Genomic DNA, 16,906 nt, shown 5'->3' on the forward strand with positions numbered 1-16,906 from the left:
GATATATAGCACAATATCTCAAAAGGTTATGGATGGATTCCAACGAAACTTGGTGCACAGGTTGGGTGTTTGACAAGGACGAATCTCTTCAATTTTGGTGAAGATCTGAATTTGGATCCAGATATGAGAATTATTTATTTTTAATTATTCTTCACCATTGAGAGATGGGGCAAAAGACGATATTGCGTGATATCTGAAAAAGTTGTGGACTGATTCGGATAAAACTTGGTGGACATGTTTGTTGGGTATGTAACAATGACTAATTGATTCGATTTTGGTGAAGATCCAAATCCGGATCCGGTCACGAGAATTTTTTTAAGTGGTTCTTCACCATTGAGAGACGGGGTCAAAAACTATGTTTCGCATGATATCTCAAAAAGATGTGGACGAGTTATGACAAAACTCTGTGGATGAGTTGGCTATAGGTGACAAGAGCAAGCCAATTCAATTTTGGTTAAGGTCTGGATTCAGATCTGACGCATCAGTGGAATGCAAAATGTAAACTATTCAGCCTGGCGGATGTATGTGCCCGACTGAGTGCCATTCCATTTCGCCAAGTTGTCACTCTTTGAGTGATTTTTCATAATTGGCGAAAAAAAAATTTGCCATCGATGTTGGTCTGTAGTGTTTGTCTGTCTGTTTGTTTGTTTGTCACACGATTTTGGCCACAGTTTTCAAGCACTTGTTCTGAAATATTTTTTGTGTGTAGGTCACTGGCCAAGGACAGCAATGAGGTGACTGGCCAAGGACAGCAATGCTAAATTTTGGTGAAGATCCGAATCCGGATCCGGATCTGAGAATTTTATGTCATTCTTCACCATTGAGAGATCAGGCCAAAAAGGATATGGAGCACAATATCTCAAAAGTTTATGGATATATTCACACAAACCTTGCTGGACATGTTGGGTGTGTGACAAGGACTAATTGATTCGATTTTGGTTAAGATCTGAATCCAAACTATTCAGGCTGGTGGAGATATGCGCTCTACCGAGTGCCATTCCTTTTCGCCAAATTGTCACCCTGAGTGATTTTCATTGTTACTCTTCGTCCCTTTTTTTGGCCTTTTTTTTTTTTGCTCTATTATTTTTTAACATTTTTTTTTCTCACCAACCACTTGTCCGATTGACACAAAATTTCAGGGTAGGAGCGATGCCCCCCCTCTTCCCCTCCACCCCTCATGGAGAATATTTTAATGATAATTGTGATGTCATAGGTCATGTGGTATGGCAGCCATCGTGGATTAAATGCAAAAAATTAAAACATTATCTCTCTGAAACCGCTGATCGGAAAAAATTTTAAACTTGGCACATCCCATTCTCCTATGAGTGGGGAATAAAGGATTGTTAGGGTGATGTCGTTGTTGAAGTAGTAGAGCAGCCATAAATGTTTTCATCAAAATCCTTGTTTACCATTAAAATTCAGCGGTGTATGTCGAGGCCATAACATTTTTACCAATTGAGTTTTTGTCATCAAATCTGCAGCAAGCCTTTATTATGAGATTGTGAAGAACACCAATTAATAAAATGTACAATGTTTTTTTAATTGTCGTTTTCATCAAGTTTAGTTTGAGTACAAAGCAGACGTGGATGCTTTCTAGTTTACGTTTTTATTTGATCACAGAAGGCCATAATGGATACTGGATTCATGTTGTCATTAATGTGTATGCAGCTTCTCCCTTTATACATTTTTGTTTTGACTTGGATTGTTTTTCATTTTTTTACTGTGAAGCTTTCAGTCAGCCTAAATTTCTTTATTTATCTGTATGGACGACCCTACAGACTAGCGGCAGGAGATGAATGGGATCCATTGTAGGAACTGAAATGCAGGTGTAACTTTCTCGCTTCATTGAAAGGAAAGGCTCAAACTGTGCTTTACCAATTGCATTCTGTTCCCACAGTTGATCCTGGTTCTGGCTCAGGCAAAGGAGGTGAGAACGTCCATCTTGAAATATTTGCCCTCTGTGCTTAGAGTGTAACTTTGTCACTATTTACTTTACCCGTGAGGGACCAGCGGGCAAATATGAACATGTTTTTGGAAACTAACCATGGAGGCTGCAACCAGCCAGCATCCATGAATCATAGAGGCCTTACTGCAGGCCAAATGGGAAGGTATATGGACAAACGATTGGTCAAGCAAGGCACACATATGAGACCTACACTAAATTTCCCAGGGCAGGCAAATCGAGCTGCAAGCCTTCCAAAGGCTAATGTTGCCTTCCAAATCTGCTTCACATTATTTCGGTCCCAAATCTCAGGCCTTGGCGCATTGCTTTTCCATTTGACCGCAAATGCCCTGGTTTCATTGGGGGTAATGAAAAGAGATTGAGGTGGAGAAAGGCATAGGAGATGATGGAATTTTATCTGCAACTTCGTATAAATCCAGCCCAAAGTGGCCTTGTTCAGTTTGTCCATCTAAGACTCTCATTTGTCTGATTTATTGAGAGACAGCGGTTTATTTATTTGGGACCTATCCAATTTCCTCACTTTAAACAACTCCTGTGGGGCGATAATATTAGCTTTTAGTTCTGCTTGCCTTCTTATTACGTGGAATATTGGAAAGGATTGTGGCCCAAATTAAATATTTTGGCGAAAGACCACAAACTACTCGAGCACAAAAATGCTAAGATCAATGGCTTCAGTGGTTACTGCTCATACTCAACGTTTTAAAGCCACTTACTTCAACCATCGCTACCATCCTTCTCAACCAAGGCCTCATCAAATTAGCTTCCTCATTTGTACAATTAGTACAGTATTCATTTGGTTGTGCCAGCATCAGCGAGGACAAAATGCCGTCAGACTCGTCATTAAAATTTTGACTTGTCAGCAGCAGCATGTTTCCTTACATGGCCCAGCTGCCAAGATAAACCATTACCAGACTTGAAATATCACTGACTGGTTGATTGGTATTTCAGATTAGTATGCCAATGGGTAGCTTTATATCATGTTCCAAGTACACTGTGGGTGGATTAAGAAAGAAAGCAAATTAATCCTCAGGAATAAAAATCACATTGCTGACAATTTCTGTCTCTAGAAGTATTCTTTAGTTGGCACATGTCATTTTAATGAGATGGGCTTTATTTGGGGGAAAGTCTGAGAACAAATAACGGTAGCCTGTTTGTAAAGCAGTAATTTGCTTTTCAGCACAACTCCTGACAAAGTTCATTCCAAGAGTCATGGAGTAGAAAGTTGAGTTTCTATTTTGAGTATAGCTTATAATTGCAACTGTCAGAGGGAGAAAGTTAAACCTTTTGCAGGCACTTTCACAAACAAACAACAAATTCGATATTTTTCACTCATTACAAGGGATGATAAAACTTGTGCGTTTCTCTGGTTATGCAATTAGAAACTGCCAATATTGCATATGGAGCAATCTAAATTGGGATGATTATTTTATTGTTAGTATTGTATTATAGTGAGTGCAGTCACTACATGAGATCCTTTGATCTTGTGATGAACAAAGATGGCAATCATGAATGATTGGAAATGTTTGAAATGCTTCCATGGCATACAATGGTATACAAGGAACTTTGGTGCAGGAGGAGGCCATTCAGCCCATCATGCCTACCTTGTACCAACCCCAGAAACCATCACCCATCCACACACCTGTTATCGTATCTACAAATCCTGTCAATATCCGCAAACCCATATATCTTCAATGTATCTACGTACCTATCCAATTAAAATTTTAACCTATCTACTCTTTCTTCTGCCACCACCTTTCTCTGGAGACCATTCAATCCATTAACTCCTCCCTCACTGAAACACCACTGCCTTAATGCGGTCTTAACTATCATCTTCTTTACTTTCAAGCTATGGCTACTGATTCTATCACTGTCTATTCTGCTTAAAAACCCATCTGCACTTAATTTGTCAATACCGTTCATTTTTTTAAACATCGCTATCACATCCCCATGTGTGCAATCGCCTCCTTTCTACTGTATAAAGCCCTGTCTCTTTCAGCCGCTTCTCATAGCTTAGTCTAGTTAGCCCTGGAATAAATCTAGTATGCTTACACTGAACCCTCTCTATGGCAGCTATGTCCTTCCACAGATGTGGTGAGCAAAACTGAACACAATGGTGTTGATGAGGCCTCACTAAATTCCTATACAGTTCACACAACCACTATTGATCTCGAATTTATCTCCCTATGAATACAACCTGAAACCTTATTTGCTTTACCTATAGCTGCTTGGCACTGTGCTGTCTGCTTACCTCCCACATCCATTAACATCCCCAAATGCTTCTCTTGTGTGACATGCTCTAAGACTGCCCCTTGTGTCATGTAATTGGTTCAAGAAAAAATATTTTCACAAAAAAAATAAGTGACCACTATATTCGTTATTGGTGTGTGTCTGTCTGTCTGTCTGTCTGTCCCGAGCATAGCTCCGTGGGTTTTGATCCGATCCTGATAAAATTTTGGTGGGAGGTTTATATCATGATCTAGTTGTGTTTTCCTGAGAATAGGCATGGCGCGCCCATTATGGGTGGAGCCACGCCCAAAAAACGTGTTTTTAGGGGGTAGCCAATTTCAATTTGCATCTTCTCCGAGGGGGTTTGTCGAATCTGACAGGGGTTTCGGTATTTTGTTAGCCCAATGGCACCTGCATAGCCCCACGGAACTCGATTTTTCATTTTCATCCCAAGGTCACAAGGTCACGAACTTAGAAAATTGCGAATTTTGACATAAAAAATCCATCTTCTCCGAGGGGTTTGTCAAATCTGGCAGGGGTTTCGGTATTTTGTTAGCCCAATGGCACCTGCATAGCCCCACGGAGCTCGATTTTTCATTTTCGTCCCAAGGTCAAGGTCACAAGGTCACGAACTTAGAAAATTGCGAATTTTGACATAAAAATCATACGACCGCCCAAACTTTGAGAGCTCGGATGACAATATTTTTTTTGCATAATCTTGAGGTCATTCCCCACTTAAAGTCTTGAAACCATTTTGCTCTCTCTCGAACACCTTGCCCGCGGCACCCCCTTCAAGTTTGTTTTTACGCTGATTTCATCAAAGTATGGATAATCCGAGGAGTGCGAAAATGCCATATAGCCTATATGACATTATATTATTCCTGGAATGTTCCAGAGGAAGTTTTGCACCAAAGGTCATAATCCTTGACCTTTGACCTTTAAAGTTCACAACAGTCAAATTTTCAATGTTGTGGGAATCGAACCGGGTTTTCGACCTTCTTTGACGAACTAACGCCATTCAGCTATAGCATGTATCCTGTTTCCTTATTTTAATGTCCACAACATTGTTTTGGGACCTTTAAAGGTTATGCAAAGGTCAAATTTTAAAAGTTTCTGAATGAAACCGGGTTTTCGACATTTTGCAGCTAATAACCTGTCACTCGTGCCACATCATGTTGATCATTTTTATAACTTGGTCAAAAATTATCACATTGTCTCATCCTTGACTTCTGAAACAATCTCCATCGTCAAATACCGCTCGTGAACCATCGTCGTCTTCAGACTTGTCTATGTTATCAATTATTCTTACACATCTCAAACACCTTGCATTTCTTTATGTTAAACGATATCTGTCAATCTTTTGCCCAATCTATGAAAGTAACGAGACTTTCCTGAATCTGATCACCCCCACCCCCCATCCACGCTTTGCCATCTACCTTATTTATGAGCTTATTGTCGACTGCAAATTTAGAAAGCCGACTTGTATCTCTGGCAAGTTAAAATCCCCCTTAATCCGAACTCCTCCTTTATCACATGCTTTTCCAAATTCTTCACAAATCCATCTTTCCTGCTCTTCTCTCACACTAGGAGCACTATAAAAGCATCCAACAAGTATCTTACTATTCCTGCAATTTCTAATCTCGATCGATACAGAATCCTCCACATTAATTCCCTCCTTAATGTCATGCCTTTCTCTCGATACAAATACAACACTGTCTTTCACACATATTTGCAAACCTCCTCCCTTTTCCTCTTTCCCACCACACCTATAAACCCTGTTGCCATGAATTCCCGTCCTCCAGTTGGATTTCTCAATACACCACATCTCACATATAGCTACTATGTTGTACCCCTCACTATTGATCTGAGATTTCAGTTCTTCAACCTCTCAATTCAAGCTCCTGGCCTTCGTATAAAAAACCCCTTCAACCTTTCCATTCCATTAACTATCTCCTGATGCCCCAACCCTCCAACCACATCCTCAGCCTCTAATCTAAAAACATTCCAATTTATTTCTCAAGACAAGAACCTCCATGAATCTCGCTGCTCCTCTTCTATTGAACACTTGCCACCTGTCTGCATACACTCTTTGGCCGTGCAGGGATCTCCACTTATTCACAACCCCAACCCCCCTCCCTACACCACCCCTCCAGCTACTGGTTAACATCTGCCGCTCTACTACAGAAATATGCACCGACTCCCATCCTTGATAGAATCCTTGAAAAAAAATCACTTCACACCCAAAATTCTTCAAATTCTACCCCCCCAAAAGTTATTCCTCATCTTCAAATGTTCCGAACAGACCCTCAGCACACCTTTCACCACCCCTGCCCCCACTGCCGCATGCAGCATCACCAATGTTTCCACCTGCAACCTGACAAAACGTTATGAACCATCCCCATGGCAAGTTGAATTGAATAAATGTTCACAACAATGAAATCCACTCATTTTCACCCATTTAATAAGGAAAAACCTTTTCATTATATTTCCACAGTCAGAGACCATTACATAAACAACTGATCGCTTATATTGGTTAGCAATTGAATGATTTACTATTGAAGCACTGTAGTCTTATCTGTCTCTGTTTACTCTTTTGCAAAGAGAGACCAGCTCCAATATACAGATCATATCTAAGTGCTCAATTTATTTTCTACGAGACATATTTTAAGTGTCGTTATGTTCTTTAAGGTATTATGTGCCACCAACAATGATATGATATAAGGGTTCAACGTTTTGACACGAATCGCATTCGCCAACAATAGTTGCAAGAAAGGATGTCCCAATACACCGGAGTTTCTCCGATAGGGACGAATTATTAAGGGAAAGACAGACAAGATTTTTCTGCTTTGACACTGAGATGAACAAATTACTCTCATACTGTGCTGATAACGAATACCGTGTTTTATTTGTGACTGGAGAATCTTTTTGTTTGTGCAGATGATGAGAGTTCTGGGATGGTTGGTCGCTCGAAGGCAAATCGCTGTACCCGCTGTAGGTTTGGAGCTGAGTGTGATGATGATGCTGAAGACCTTGGGTGAGTGCGCTGAGATCAAAAACGATTTTATCATCAGATACATGCAGAGACCCCATTCGGAACCTCGGCACTGTGTTGTCAGCAAGTTTTCAATCTTCTATTGCCCTTGGGCATTCAGCTTTTCAGAGTAGTATGGTCGTATACTATGATGGTTTCATTTTGAGCACATCAATAATTTTGAGCATTTAAAACATAAAAATCAATGATCATGGTATAGGTGTTTATAGCCAGCTTTTTAGTCTAAAAGCATGAACTACATGTCCTATATCGTAACTGTAAGGGGAGGTTTAAATTATTACTCAATGGCAAAATTTGAAATGGAATCAATATGTAAAGTGTGACTTCATGAAGACTACAACTTGTGGTTAGTCAGGATTTCATTCAGGCATCTTCACTCTCAAAACAAGACTCCAAGTTGAGGAAATTGTTATGTAGGACTATTAGGAAATGAAGATGTTGAATATCTCAGCCTGAACGTTCTTTCGACATCCAAATTTGCACTTCGCAGCTCGAGGCCCATTTTGACCCGATGGTTTATCACTGATCCAGCTTCTGACCTGCGATTCCAATTGCATAGAAGCACAAAGAATCTCCGGCACCTATGATATTGGAATCTGCATGTGCACATCTCGAGAGCATATTCACATCCAGGATGGATAAGTCCGTTGATGTGTATGTGACTCCGGTGTGCATGAAGTGTTGAGATGGTCCGATGAAAACGCTAATATTTTAGACATCGTGAAATGCATGGCACCCCAATTGTATTGTGACCACCTCACTGAATATTCTGATATGCAAAATAACCAAAGGTGCACACACTCCCATATTATAACACAAGTGCCTTTATTATTAATAATATTATTATGAGGAATATGTAGTCATAAAATGTTTTTTTATTTTGATTTTTACTTTTTGTAAACAAAGTCAAGACTTGTGGAAGAGCGAGAACAAAAAATGGATTAGGACGCAACAGAACAAAAGGAACAATAAATGAGAGGGGGGGGAGGGTCACCAACGGCATGGTTGGGGGACAAAATAGAGGCAGATTTGGACAAATATGAGATGTGTGGAACAATGAGGAGTAGGGAAGGATGCACAGGGTGGACAATATGGATTCAGAAGCAAACTCTCAGGAAGCAAAATTAGAAATATGAAAAGGGGTAGGTGGGGGGGGGAGGAGTGGGATGAGGGGAGGGGTGATATGAAAAGATCATCATTTCGGATGTGGGGTGAGCCGAGATGATAGTGGTGAATAGCTGTCTGGAAGATCTGGAGGGAAGAATGAAATTGAATGGAAATGGAAGTTAGTTCCACAGATTTGGGAAAAAGAGGAACAAATGAGTGGAGGTGAGCAGTGATTCTGAGTTTTGGGAGTTTCTCCAGAAGAGGTTTGGTGGTGGAGTGCATGCACCCTGCAAAAACATGGGGGGAGGGACAAAGCACAGAAAGAGCAGAGGATGCAATACCACAAAGGAATCAGTATAAGACAAAGAGAACACCAACTTGTCTACAATTGGAAAGTGATAGGCCCAGAGACTCAGCTTCATTGCGAGAGATTCCAGTGATCTTGAAGGCAAGGTTTCTATGGCATCAAGCTGAGCAAGATCTGAGGAAGGGGATCCAGTCCAGAGGGGCGAGCAGTATCAAGCTGCAAATGAAAGGTGTGCCAAGGAAGGACTTTGTATAATGGAGGATGTCCAGTTGGCGGATGGCTTTGGAGGCAAACTAGAAATATGGTTTGCCCAAGAAAGATCATGGCTGATAGTGAGACCCAGGACTTTGAATGACTGGACTTATTCAAGAGGATTGTTAAGAAAGTAGATGGGAGTGTTTCCCAGGCAGTCCTTTCGGAGAGGTAGAGCGAGAGAGAAAGAGAGAGAGAGGGTGGCATTTGTCAGGATTGAAAAACGCATTTGAAGTGTTTGACCACCTGATTTTGTGAAGGTCAAAAAGAGGGAAGAGGCTGCTACCCGTCGATCTGAAGGATGAGTAACGTGATGGCAGAGAGTGGAGTCATCAGCAAATCGATGAAGAGGATTTTCCAGAGTCAGGAAGATCATTGATGAAGATTAGGAAAAGGACTACCACTGGCCTGGGGCACTCCAGCCTTTACACGTAGAGGTGATGAAAAGATTCTGTTGAGAGCCACATGTTGGCTGTGACAGTAGAGGAAGTCAGTAAGCCATGTGTGGAATTGACCTTGGATGCCAGAGGCAGATGGTTTGGAGAGTAAGACATGATGCCAGACTGTAGCAATAGCACGAGATATGTCCAGAGAGCTGTCTGACATCATATATATCATCAACGATAGTGCAGACAGCAATGCATACAAATGAGGCTCCCCAAGCATGTACGACGTGTAAACGTCAAAAGCAGTCAATAAATAAATAAATAAATAAATAAAGACCCACCCACATATCTCACCTCTCTCACTGTCTACGCTATCACTAATAATTCGCCAACAAGTGATGAAACCGGTCCAGCAGCTGAGGGGGTGTACAGCTTTGGGATTCTCATGTGTGTACGATGTGTGAACGTCTTTATAGTTGTTGAGGAACTCTGGGATGGGTTCAAAACAGCGTAACACTTACCTTGTGTAAGTCTTCTTGGGTTGCTTTACGCAGCTTCTTCGGCGAGAGGAGTGTGGGAAGGGACAATCATATGTGTGTATGTATGTATATAAATATATATATATATATATATATATATCCTCCTTATTCTTCTTTCGGCTGCTCCCGTTAGGGGTCGCCACAGCGGATCATTCGTATGATCCGCATAGTGATTTGGCACATGTTTTACGCCGGATGCCCTTCCTGACACAACCCTGGTCGCCTCTTATGACACAGGGATATGGTACACCTATTTTAACCGGGGTATACACCGGCCGAGTACACTGGTACTCATTTCGCCGACCTCGGAAGGATGACAGGCTGAGTCAACCCCCTGGTGTATTAATTCAGTGGCCCAACGGGGCTTGAACTCAGGACCTTTTGGATCCCAAGCCGCTGCCCTAACCACTGCGCCAACACACCAGGCTATTATGTGTGTGTATATATATATATATATATATATATATATATATATATATATATATATATATATATATATATATATATATATATATATATATATATATATATATATATATATATATATATATATATATATATATTGTTGCGAATTCGCGCCCGCCGGCGTGCGAGCGGCCACGTAACTCGAATCGCGGCACGTCGCCCACCGGACGGACAATTCCGTCGTGACCCTCTCGGACTAACGCCGGGAACTAGTCACGGGTGGGCCTTTCGGCCTCACCACGATCGTGCCAATCGGCCCCCCGCGTGGGATAGGGTTGTTCGCCATATTCGACCTACCTAAGTACCCACACGGAGGGTAGACCGGGCGATCGCACCTCGCCGCAGGTCGACTTCGGACACGGGCCACTTTAAGCGACCCGTTCCGTACTATCGGGATAACCGAGCAGTGTTATCGTCAACCTCGACGGTTCCGATTAGTTATTGGGCGTATTTAGCCCACGACCAACCCTTTACGTGAAGTAAGATGGAGATTCAATTAAAGAAAAGACGAAACGAAACGGGAAAAAGAGTTCAACATAATTCACATTTATTCCGCGGCAAACGGAAAGCACACATATACAATTACAACAATTATGCACCAAAAGCAAATGTAAAAGTAACACAACAATTATGCACAAAAAGCAAATGCAACAAAAGAGACACAATGCAGATCTACTACCGACTACGCGAGCACACGGCAACACTTACACAGTTTTACTTTACAGACGGCGCCGACAACACATATACTCCAAAGCAAAAGAAAAAGGGGCCACCCTCAACTACAAGGGGGCAGACGGGCCTTGGGCCGAAACCGCGTCGAGCCTACCCGTCTGGTGATGAGCCGCAAAATGGCGGCGGCGCCCCGACTCCGCGCTCCTCCGCGGGCCTCGCTGGCACTGCCTGGAATGGCGTGGGAACGGGGCCCCCTTCTCGCACTATCTCAGCGCGGGGGGAAACAGGGGGGTTGTTGATGCTCTGGGGAAAGAGGATCTCTGGCTTGCTTGGGTCCCGCGACGAGCGACTCCACTGCGACCTCGACCGCGTTCCCGGCCTCCCCTCTCCGCAGCTCCCCGACAGACTCCGAACCCCGTCTTGACTGCTGCTGCTGCCACGCTTCGCCGCCGCCACAACGCGCCCGAGCCCGAAACAGAAACTCTTCTCTCTGCCGCTGCCGCTGCCGCTGCCACACCTCTCCAACTCGCCCGAGCCCGAAACAGAAACTCTCAACTCGACTCAATTCGCTCCGCGCTCGGCGCTTTATAGTGCGACAGGAGAAACCATATGCAGATTTTTGGATCAGGATCGGCTCGGGGGCGGAGCCACGCTCCCCCATTGGACGGAGGAAAAGTGGGCGTGAATCATTCCCGATCCGCGAATCTGCATATATCGATTCGACTCCGACGCTCCTGGAGGCGGGGCCAAATCGCCCCGCGCTCGCTGATAGGACGGAACAGAAGTGGGCGTAAATCATTGCTGATCCGACTTCCCCGGAAAGGCCGCTTTTTGCACCCGCTGCTCGGCACGCGCCCTGTACGAGTCCAGGATCGGTGCCCACAAGCGGTGCGGGAATGGCGGCAGAAGGAGGAGAGGTGAAGGTGGTGCAGGGTTTATTGTGGTGCTCCCTGGCCACGGTGACGCTTGGCATGGCGGTGATGCGATGATTGCGAGAGCGAGTTGTGACGGTAAAGGTCGTGGCTGTTGGCGTTGTTGTTGTGAAGCGGCGTTGCGGTTGGTGGTTGTTGTGTGATGGCGGTTGAGACGTGGTTGGTTCAAAATAAAGATAGAACAGAAAAACGGCTATCTTGTAGGGTCGCAGCCCGAATGAATCACATTTATTCTCTCGAAACAACGGGTTTGGGCTAACTACACATATACTTACAGAGATATCTCACCTACGGGACCTGAATGGTGGTTTGCGAATTTCCTCAACCACAACAATATATATGTGTGTGTGTATGTGTATATGTATATATATATATATATATATATATATATATATATATATATATATATATATATATATATATATATATATATATATATATATATATATATATATACTGTATGTATGGATGTATGTGTATATATAGATATCTTCTTCTTCTTTCGGCTGCTCCCGTTAGGGGTCGCCACAGCGGATCATCCGTATGATCCGCATAGTGATTTGGCACATGTTTTACGCCGGATGCCCTTCCTGACGCAACCCTGGTCGCCTCTTACGACACAGGGATATGGTACACCTATTTTAACCAGGGTATACACGGGCCCAGTACACTGGTACTCACTTCACCGACCTCGGAAGGATGACAGGCTGAGTCAACCCCCTGGTGTATTAATTCAGTGGCCCAACGGGGCTTGAACTCAGGACCTTTTGGATCCCAAGCCGCTGCCCTAACCACTGCGCCAACACCAGGATATCTGTGTGTGTGTGTGTGTGTGTGTGTGTGTGTGTGTGTGTGTGTGTGTGTGTGTGTGTGTGTGCGTGTGCGTGTGCGTGTGCGTGTGCGTGTGCGTGTGCGCGTGCGCGTGCGCGTGCGTGTGCGTATATATATATATATATTTATTTATATATATTTATTTATTTATATATATTTATTTATATATATTTATTCATATATATATATATATATATATGTATATATATATATATATATATATATATATATATATATATGTATATATATATATATATATATATATATATATATATATATATATATATATATATATATATATATATATATGTATATATATATATATATATATACTTTTACGAATTTCGGTCCGCCCGGCGTGCGATCGGCCACCTAACTCAAATCGCGACCGCGTCGCCCACCGGAACAGACAATTTAGTCGTGACCCTCCTTGGAACTACCGCCAGGAGCTAGTCACGGGTGGGTCGTTCGACCCCACCACAATCGTGCCAATCGGCCACCCGTGCAGGATAGGGTTGTTCGTCAAACTCGACTTACCTAAGTACCTGCGCGGGTAGTTAACCGGGCGATCGTACCTCGCCGCTGGCCGGCCGAGGACACGAACCGCTTAAGCGGTCCGTTCCGTGCTTCAGTGATAACCGAGCGGTGTTATCGCCGGCCCCGACGGACGTGATTATTTACCGGGTGCCTACACCCCTCTACCAAGTCCTTCCGTGATGCAAGATGGAACTTTCAAACAAGAGAAAGGACGCAACGAAACGGGGAACAGTTCAACAAGCACATTTATTGCACACTCAGACAAGGCACGTATTTACAGCCATACGTAAATCATGCACATATGTACAGTGAAGCAATGAAAGCAAGCAAAGGCAGAGTTACAGCCGAATACTTTATTTCAACAGCACGCTTAGACAGTTCTACTTATAAGACGGCGCCACCACATGCATTTACACAAAAAACAAAGGAAAAAGCCGCCCTCAAACGCAAGGGTGGCAGACGGGTTCGTGGACCAAATGTGCGTGGAACCTGGATGAGCGGCCAGGTCCACGAGACTGAAGGGTCTTACCCGCGCCCTCGTGGCACTATGGCAGGCAAGCCGCGATGTCAGCCTAGCTACGCCTGGCTTCGTGCCCTTGGCGTGGCCGGCGAGCTCTCTCCGGCGCTCCCTGTCTGCCTTTCCCGTCGGCTTCGAGCTCCGTCTCCCGACTTGACTGCCCCGCCGTCACTGCACTCGACTCGACTGCCCTGCCGACACTGCAGACTTGACTGCCCCGCCGACACTGCAGACTTGACTGCCCCGCTGATACTGCAGACTTGACTGCCCCGCTGACACTGCACTCGACTTGACTGCCGACACTGCTGCTGCCACTCCACTGCTCCCACTTTTCTGCCGCGAGCTGCGTTGTGCCCGCGCTTATATAGGCTGAGGGAGGGGCGTATATGCAAATTTGTGGATCACAGCGGGTTCGGAGGCGGGGCTACACCACCTGATGCTCAGCCATTGGATAGATGAAAAGTGGGCGTGAATCATTCCTGATCCACTTTTCGACGCGAAAGGTACCCATTCACAACCCATGGTACGACGTGTGGTAGAAAGGCAGAGGTGGTGGGAGTTTGCTGCAGTGGTTTGGGAAGGGTGTTGGTGGTAGCGATTTGGTTGCTGGCGGGCTTTGTTTGAGAATGGCGGTGAAGCGGTTTGCGGGGTGGAGTTGTGGAGGTAAAGAGGTGAAGGTGGTGGTGGTGGTGTTTGAGTTGAAGTTGTTTGGGAATGATGTTGGTGGTGGCGATTTGGTTGTTGGGGGATGATTGGTCCAAAATAATGACAGAGAAAAGAAAAACGGCTATCTCAAAGGATCGCTGCCTGATGAACACGGAAATTCCCTCTAAACAAAGGTGGGGAAATCTAACTACACATACTTATCGTCAAAACTGATCTAAGGACCCTTTATGGTGTATTGCGAATTTCCACAGTCGTAACACTACCCCCTCCATTTTTTACAGACTCGTCCCGAGTCGTCGAATTTTCGTGTGCCATCATGTGTAGTTCTCCCCTAGTACGTTTTACCTTCGGATCCCTGAGTGCGACATTCAGTGTATTCGTGTCCCCAAAATAAATAACCTATGGGCTGAGTCACTAACTAAACAAACCCACTCATACAGACGACTGAAATAAATTGCCGGCGCGAAGACAAGCATGCCGGGGGCGCAAAACACATTTTCAATTGCATCTTATCTTAACCTTATAATTTACACTACCCCATGGCCCAGGATCTATGGACTCTGTGGAAAAAAAAAAAGAGTAAAAGTCACAAGCAGGGAACCAGGCTGCTTACACACAGTGCAAGGCCTCCCCCTTCTTAAAATGAATGCAGTGAACAAACAAACGGTGCACGGGCTGCCGGTGTAGTCCCGTGTTGCAGCTGCCATCAGGGCAGTCCCTGCAATTTGCGCGAGGATCCTGGCGCACATGGTAATGAACAGGGGGGGGGGATGCAAAACAGAACGGGGCTGGTGGACATGGGCAGTAGGCATGGATGGCAAAGGTGGGCAGGCAAGGCATGGCAAAACAGGGCTGCTGTAGCAAACACAGCCGACAGACGATCTGACCGGCACAGGCCTTGCAGCAACAGCCAGCAGATGACGATCCAACCGGCACAGGCCTTGCAGTAAACAGCCAGCAGACGAAGTGGCCTGCCTCTTGCCTTGAAATGGAGGTTGGTGGAGGGAGTGCAGTGGTGCTGGCCACTCGGAAGGCGGGCTCGGACCTACCCTACTGTCTCCCTCCCAACCTACCGCCTTTGCCTGTCTCTGTCCATACCCACCCCCTTATTTTGTAAAACCCAATTTAGCCCCAACTTTTTTTTTGTTTTTATTTTTATTTTTTACTTCCCCCCTATAAATCGTCCCCTAACCCCCCTTTACAGTCTTTGTTCGGCTAACCTATCGTCTCCTAGCCTACTCCCAACCCCTACGTTCCCTTCCTGGAGGGGAATAAGGGAGAGCTCGCGTCCTGTGTCGAGGCCCAACTCAAGCCTCAGGATGGCCTCCTCAGACTTCAGCGATCCAACCCAACCTAGGTCCAGCGGCCCACAACGAGAGCGAAGGGATGGATGGTGCGGAGAGGTACAATTCCTAATCTACCCTATCCATTAACCTTTAAACTACCACGGGGCTTTCAACAAGCGCCTCTCGCTTAATCTACTTGTTCTATCAACCCAGATTCCCGTCGCCTGTGTTGGTGTCCTCGCAAATTTCGGGCCTCGCCCCCCCCCCAATTTTCTTTCGTGGCTGGGATTCGTGGCTCCCTTGGCAGGAACTACCCTCTGCCGATTCTCCGACGATGACACCCCCGGGCACTACACTGCCTCCGAGCCTACCAGCTCCCTAAACGCCGGGGAGTGCCCTCCATGGCGACTCCCCTGAAACGCTCATGTGGCAGGCTGGCGCCCCGGGCCCCTTTCCGAGGGTCACTCGTGCCCACGACACTGCCCACGCGGCCAATGGCGCCCCGGGCCCCCGCATCATGCGGGCGCACCCGTGCCCACTACGCTATCCCGGCCCCCCATGGACCCTTGGCCTATCGCGGCCGACTAGCCCGGTGCCCGGGGTACCCACTCAGCGATACTCACCTTTCGCAGCCACGCTCCCAGCCCGTCAACAGGGCTCCTGCACTCCTCCAAATGGGTATCGAGCCTACTTCCCCACCAACAGCAAAACGACCTCCATTTTATCAATTTAACTAAACCCCTAACTCACTTTACTCTGACCCCGGGGTCCCTTGGGTGTGAGTCACTCCTCCCCCCAATCACTCATCGCACCATGCATTCCACAATCACTCCATATACACAGACCCGCTGGCCTCACTCACTCAACATGTTTCCTTTCACTCTTCTCAACTCACACATCGCTGATCTCTGCCATCCTGCTCACTACTTCCCCTAACTACCTCCTGCTCCCACGTCGTCCCTTAAACTACAGCACGTTCCATTTAACCTACGTCGCTAAGCTTCGGCCCCTCTACACACTCAGTCTGTCACTGTCCTCAAAAATCATTTGCCATTTCCCAACCTAAATCTGATCTAAAATCCCTCCACTTAATCCATTCCACAGGCCCCATGAGGACTTACCCCAGCCCCATGAGACCGGTCGAGCTATCACTATCCCTTCCCCCTAA

General features: G+C 45.3%; 1 protein-coding gene across 2 annotated transcripts in view; it reads left to right on the forward strand.

Annotated features, from left to right (window-relative positions):
• Positions 1-16,906, forward strand: part of LOC147022011 (tomoregulin-1-like) — a 169,866-nt gene that overhangs the window by 94,491 nt on the left and 58,469 nt on the right. For both annotated transcript variants that reach the window (XM_085892554.1, XM_085892553.1), the window contains exons 4-5: positions 1,898-1,927; positions 7,127-7,223. In XM_085892554.1, the coding sequence (XP_085748680.1) occupies positions 1,898-1,927; positions 7,127-7,223 (127 nt within the window). The remainder of the gene's footprint in view (positions 1-1,897; positions 1,928-7,126; positions 7,224-16,906) is intronic.

The sequence above is a fragment of the Eptatretus burgeri genome, chromosome 8 (assembly GCF_056783735.1).
Source record: "Eptatretus burgeri isolate ZD-2024b chromosome 8, Ebu_testis_v1, whole genome shotgun sequence".
NCBI lineage: Eukaryota > Metazoa > Chordata > Myxini > Myxiniformes > Myxinidae > Eptatretus > Eptatretus burgeri.